At 45.9% G+C, this 6,679-nt stretch overlaps 1 protein-coding gene across 1 annotated transcript; it reads right to left on the bottom strand.

Moving 5' to 3' along the window:
* Positions 1 to 334: 334 nt before the first annotated feature.
* On the bottom strand, positions 335 to 979 carry GREM2 (gremlin 2, DAN family BMP antagonist). The gene has a single exon (XM_044448559.1). It carries the CDS (start codon positions 976 to 978, stop codon positions 466 to 468), a length of 513 nt encoding a protein of 170 aa, XP_044304494.1. The 5' UTR covers position 979; the 3' UTR covers positions 335 to 465.
* Between the last annotated feature and the right edge of the window lie 5,700 nt (positions 980 to 6,679).

The following is a 6,679-nucleotide window of genomic DNA, read 5'->3' as shown; positions in this document are numbered from 1 at the left end:
CCAGTCAGGCCAGACAGAAAGACCCCTGCTGTTGATGTCAACATTACAGCCCAAGGAAGACTGCACTGGGCTGTCAAAAATGAAATGAAATGAAATGTCCCCAAAGGACCAGGAGAAACAAGGAAGACTTCACTGGGCCACCTTTTCATCCAAACGTAAGGATGGAGTGAAAGCCAAATATTTTCCACATGGTGGAAGTGTTAACCGCTGGATTTAAACCACTGCCATTTGGACGTTCCTCCCCAAATTGGACTCTGGCTTCTACCTTGGCGCACAGACCTGCCCAACGGTCAAACAGCCAACCAGGGGTGATAGAGATGGAACCATCTGCCCAGCCCAGAGCAGCCTGCATCTCCAGTCAGCAAATGGTGCAAGTGGCACTGTTCCAGGAGGAAAAACAATCAGCTCGCTTGTGTAGGAAGAAAGAGAGGCCGCAAGACCTCTGGCAGGGTCTGCCGCTTGCCCTCACTTTCGTGGTTTCCCTGTACTGCTCAGGTTCACAGACATACATCGGCACTGCTTGACTTTCTGGATTTTCTTGAGCCGGAACGGGGGGTCCAGTTCTGGGCACTCAAGCTCCACAGTGAAGGAGGTGACCTTCTGTGGCTTGCAGAAGGCACAAGACTGGAATGACTCCTCCTCTTTCTTCACATGCCGCGGGATATAGAAGGAGTTGCACTGGCCGTAGCAGAAGCGGTTGATGATCGTGCGGCTGAGGCAGCCCTCCTCGCTGACGGTCTGCCGCAGCGGTTGTGTCTTGCACCAGTCGCTTTTCAGGTACTTCCGCTCCGTGACCACGAGGGCCTCCTGGCTCGAGGCCAGCACCTCTTTGTTTAGGTGTTGCCTCCTCTCTGAGTTGTTGCTGCGGCTGTCTTTGTAAGGGGAGGGGATGGCCCCCGCAGGGCGGTTCTTCCTGGTTTCGGAGATGTGTGCCAGAGCAGACACAAGAAACAAGGATAAAGCAAGTTTCCAGGCCATCCTGAAATAAGAAACGAAATTCAGGAGAAAAGATGGGCATCCAGGAAACAGCATCTTTGCAAACTCATGAAAGACATTCAGAGATTTGGTTGCACTCATACAGTTACCAGAAGAGGGAGGGCTGCTTAAGTGCTTGTTTTGCAGAGAATGCTGCCTGAGTGGGCTTCCCTCTTGGGAGCTTCACGGATTACTAAAAAATGTTGCTCAGATGCATGCCAGGTATTTTATTTTAACTGGGCCCACAGTTATAGAAGAAACTTCCTCTGTGTCAGCAGCACGCAACAGGTGCGGATGACAATGAAGCGCTTTCTGGATTACCAGGGCCTTCTGCCTAGTCAGCGTCTCATGAGCAGCAAGAGGCACAGATCTGGTTACTACAAATGCTGCTACTAAGCATTTCTTCAACCAGTTGCAAGGCCCTTACAGGAGACTGAAGTGACAGAGTCTCTACTCAGAGGCCCTTTATGCAATATTCAAGGGTCTGGAGACAGAGCTGGGGACACAATTTGGTAGACAACTGAGTCATGAGAAGGGGATAATTCAGAAGCAGGAAACAAGAAAGATAAAAGATGGCAAATTTCAGTGAGGACTCTTTTTTTTAAAAACTGCCATGCCTTGACTTGGCTAGTAGAAAGAGACCAGGAGAATAAATCCAAGAATGCATCCCCACCCAGGTGCCCTCCAAATGTTTCGGACTACTACTCCCAGCATTCCTGATCTTTGGCCATGCTATCTGCAAATTATGGGAATTATGTGGACATGTCCATTTGGTTGGTCCATATATGGGAATCAAAATGAATTTTCAGTTTACATAACATGGCATTTTGAAAGGTTGTAACATCTGTAAACTGTTCAGAGAGCTGTGATTATTAGGCTGTATAGAAATATAGGAGAGGAAAAGAAAATTCTTGTTCCAAAGGGGATGAGAGCTGTTCTCCCACCATTCGACACATCCAAAGCACTATTACCCTTAAGGACAGGAGTGGGCAACTATGAAAGATTAGGGAGCCGTTTTGCAACCTGCACATCCTTGTCAGCCACACCCCATTTCAAAAAGGAAAAAAGGGACATTTTACCTCTGCTACCCTCATTTCCCCCACTGCATGTGACAGAGTTGTCGTTTATTTGGATAGCTGTCCAGAAAGCTATGGAGTACTTCAAAGGTCAAATTTAACTTGGTCGAATGCCACGTTTGACCATTTTTACACAGGACAGCATAGCAGTTGGGCAGCACTACAAGGGTCGACTTCCACATGATAAAAGCTACATTTTAGTATCCCCCATGGGACTATAGACATAAATAGGGTTTTTTTGGGGCTGCGAAATATGGTGGGACATATTGGGACAGGGGGTGGCTGGATCTGAATGACAGCCCCTTGCTGCTTACCTTTGCTTTCAAATACCACAAGATATAATACAATATAGGTTTTTAAACAATCTTGCTATAGAGATTGTAACTGAGGATTTCCCCCCACTACTCTCCCCAGGCACAGGCAGGCACCTGGTATTAAACTCATAATCTAAAGCCTCAATCCTACGCAAGTTTACGAAGTAAAAGCACCTGCCACTTGCAGCATGCCCCAGCCAGCATGCCTGGGAACTGTAGGCCCTTTTGCTACCTAAACTTGCATAAGAAGGAGCCCTAGAGGAGGCAGAAGGGCACAGGCAGGAGGGAAGAAGGAACAGGGAAGGACTGAGTATTTCCCAAAGGGGTGCTCATGAATGCTGAACTGCCTGCAATCAAACTGACTGGATGGAGGCAAGGTGGTTGCTTCCTAGCCCCATCTTGACATCAGCAAAGGGAGGGCCACGATCCGCCAGTCTGCTGTGCAACAGCTGTCCCAGTACAGACCAGCATGATATAAGCAAAGAGCCAAGTAGAGTGCTCAGTGCCGCTTCTGCAACCAGTCTGACCAGATGATTAAAGCAAGTCAGCCAGATTGGATGCTTCAAGAATGGGAAATCCCAAATTTGTCACTAGCCAATTTGGCCTTGGGAGGAATTCCTCTGAAGTGGGTTCGCTTTGCATCTTGCATCGCAGCTCCAGGCAAACAGAACAAATATTTTGCTTTGTCACTAGGTGTACAGCCAGTTTACACTTATATCGGCCCCACAGGAAAATGCAAAGCCAATGCCAGGTCTGTTGTTGGGTCAGGCTAACATGGGGATATTGTTCCAGTGAACTGGGAGTCCCCAACCAGCAACAACAAGCACCGTCAGACAGTATGCATGGCCACTGTGAACTGCATGAGCACAGTGCAGCAACTGCACAAGTATAATCCCCCCTTTAAATGACACTAAGCTATGGGAAATGGTGCATTTTATGCTGGTTGAGAGTGTTGGCAGGTACTTGAGTGAGAGTATAATTTGCAGCTATCATGTAAAAATTGTGGAGCTACTTACCTAAGGAGGGAATTGATGTCAAAGTCTTGAGCCATTCACTTTGACCTTCAGCAAGATGACTCCTTATGAAGAGAACAATTATTATTTTGTGTTCTAAAAGTAAGAAGCACCGCTGACTCACTATCTAAAAGGTAGTGAAAACATTACGCAGACTGTTCTCCACCTAGCTATAGTCAGTGACATCTGTTCATTGCTCTTATCCTGAAAGACTTTTGCTTGCTAACTTTCCCAGGTTTCAAAAATCCCATGGAAAGCAATGAGACTGTCTTTTAAATAAGTGTTTTCAGGATCATGGCCAGCTTGTGTTCATCAAAAGACTCCAGTCAGTCTTCAGAGGCATCACAGCTCTCTACTTGACTGAATACTGGGTTGTCATGGCCAAAACCATTGGATGTCAACTGGAAGTTCAGGCCAAATTCCTTTCCAATCAGCTAATTACAGCCTTCTCCGGAGATGCAACTGACTCTAGTATTATTTCTTTCCTTCCTTTTGTTGCCAACCCCAGGAACATACAAACAATGAGTCAGAACTTCATCCGAATCAAAGCTCATTTGATTATTCTAAAATCAATCTACTGGAAAGTAAATGGGACACGGTGCTTCGGGTCTTCATTGTCTTGTGAATCCGGCTTGTGATATAAAAGCTAGAGGGCACAGTCAGCCCTCCCAAATCATAACTTCACACATATGCCACTGGGGGCTGAGCTGGCAATGAGTGGCCATACAGAAAATCTTAGGGATACAGCAGAAGGCTCAATGAAAAATTGAGCAGCTGCTATGAAAAACCATTGGAAAAGGAAACCATTGGAAAGGAACTGAAAATAGCTCTGCCTAATTTCCAATATCAGGATGCCTTCATAATCACATCGGAATATTGGATATACTTTTGGTCACCACACCTCAAAAAAAAAAAGATATAATAGAAACAGAAAAAGTTGAAAAGGGGCAAAAAACATGATCAAAAGTGAGCGGGTTTGACTCTGAACAAAGGGAAAAAAGGGGTGGGGGTGAATGACAGAAGTATAGCATTATGCCTGGTGCACAGAAAACAGAAAGGGAGAAAACATCTCCCTATCTCATAACACTGGAACTGAGGTCATCCCATGAAACTGACTGGTTTGAAAGGAAATCCCTATTCAAGCATTACATTGTTAAACTGTGGAATTCACTACCACAAGATACAGTGATGGCTACCCATGTGAACAGCTGTGAAGGGGGAGCAGACAAATGCAGGACTGAAAAGAGTATTGAAGGCTACTGGTCACTATACATCATGTCTGCTACCAGAGGCAGTATGGTTCCAAGGGCCATTTGTTGGGAAACACAAGCAGGATGGTGCTCACGTCGTACTTGTGAGCCTTCCAAAGGCATCTGGCCACTGTTGGAACAAAATGGTGGACTTGATGGACAGTCTCATCCAGAGGCTCCTCCTCCTCCTCCTCCTCCTCCTCCTGCTCTTCATTTCATTTTTATGCTGCCCAAGAGCCAAAGCTCTTTGGGCAATGCTGGCAATATTCCTATCACTGCTTTTTCCCTGCCAGAAGGAAATGGTCTGTCAAACCACAGTATCATACAAAGATCCCAAGACAGTTTGCTCCCTGAGGAAGGGAAGCCCAGTACAATGTCATGAAATTGCCTTCCTTAATGGTGACACAACATCTGCCACCTGAGATGCTGGGCCAAAGAACCCTAGAGGAGAGCAGAGGTGTCTCTGGCCCTCCAAATGCTCTTGGATTTGAACTTCCAGCAACCCCAGGCAGGATTGCCAATGGTCAGGGATTATGGCCATAGCAACCTAGCAACATCTGGAGGGCCATATGTGACTGCCCCCCCCCCATGGCTTTTAAGCAGCAGTCATTCTTTATTAGCCATACTAGGTTGGATTTTGTGAACAAACCTTAAGTATTATTCCATCCAGTGGCTAAGTTAAAGCTATTTTTAATACGCTGCTACAGTTTTAAGCCTGAATTATGGACTTGCAATCAGGTGAGCTCCATTTCTTTGGCAGAGCACACAGCAGTTGTGAAGGGATGAAGCAAACTTTTAATGACCTCAAAAGCAATAGGCTTAAAATGTCTATAGTGGACCTCATATCACTGCTTCTCTTGTAGGACTTCTGGCCCTTTATGATCGTGTTTAAATGGCCCTTAATGGGATGTTCCTGCCAAAGCAAAGGACTAATACCAACTTTTTAAAACTGTTAAGCTCACGTAAGAGCTTTCTAATTTGCACAGTTGGTAACCAGCACAATGAAAGGGATTTTCATCTGGCACGACATGGAAGAGAGAGGGATACACGAACAGGAGGGTTTTAAAACTTCAAATTAACTCTCTTCTCTTGAGAAGCTGTGGGCCTCATGCTACAAGTCATGCACTTTGGTCAGGCAGATCTTCCACACACAGACCAGGCAGTCGATGCTTAAAAAGGACACTGGGAAGTTCTTTGATCTCTAACAACATATATATTCATCTACTGTTTATTATGGTTTCATCTGGTCCTTCCTCTAGGATGCTCTCTTACTTTCCCCCCTCACTCCTCTGCACCATGCTCATGAGGTAGGTTGAACTGAGATCAAGACTGGCCCACGGCCACCTACTTTGTTCCATACCTGATGTGGGATTTGAGCCAAAGTCTTCCTGAGCCTATTCCAAGGCCTCGCTCAGATGAAACAAAAGCCCAACATTACCCATCATCTGAACTCTGTGCAGGTTTGCTTAGTTTTTATGAAAAAGCTATCCTGAGAACATATGGCTTGTTTTAAGATTGTTCTTGCTCACAATGGCTTTTTGTATTCTTCAAAACTGGGCAGATAATTTCATCATGGGTTCTGGGAAATGGCTTTAGAACCATTTTGCAGGAGTGGCAAACCTCCCCCCCTCCCCGCACTCACTTTCATGTTCTTCCCACTGGCTATCCTTCCACCAAGGTTGAAACAGCACTTGCGCAGCTCTATCACCCACTCATCAGCTTCCCGTCCCGTCCCGTGTCTGTCTTTCAATTTTGGAGCTTCATCAATGCAAAATTGGGATTATTTTTTAATTGTAGTTGTTGGTATTGTCGTTGCCTGTCGTTTAAAGGTACACAATCATCCATGTGTGACAATCCCATGTATGTAGCCTTGCCTGGTCAAAGGACCATGTATGTAGCCTTGTTAGTTTCAGATGTCAAAGGAAGACAAGATGAGACTGCATACAGGCTGATTTGCATGGGTCCAGGTGCCAGGTGCCCACTGAAAAGCACTGGTAAAGCACTGGTGGAGATGGCAAAAGAAAGTGAGCCACAGATGGGGATGAGGATAG

This window comes from Varanus komodoensis, unplaced genomic scaffold, assembly GCF_004798865.1.
Source record: "Varanus komodoensis strain SLA01 unplaced genomic scaffold, ASM479886v1 scaffold1, whole genome shotgun sequence".
Lineage (NCBI taxonomy): Eukaryota > Metazoa > Chordata > Lepidosauria > Squamata > Varanidae > Varanus > Varanus komodoensis.
The sequence above is the reverse complement of the archived record's forward strand: the minus strand, read 5'-3'. Positions and strand labels throughout refer to the sequence as shown.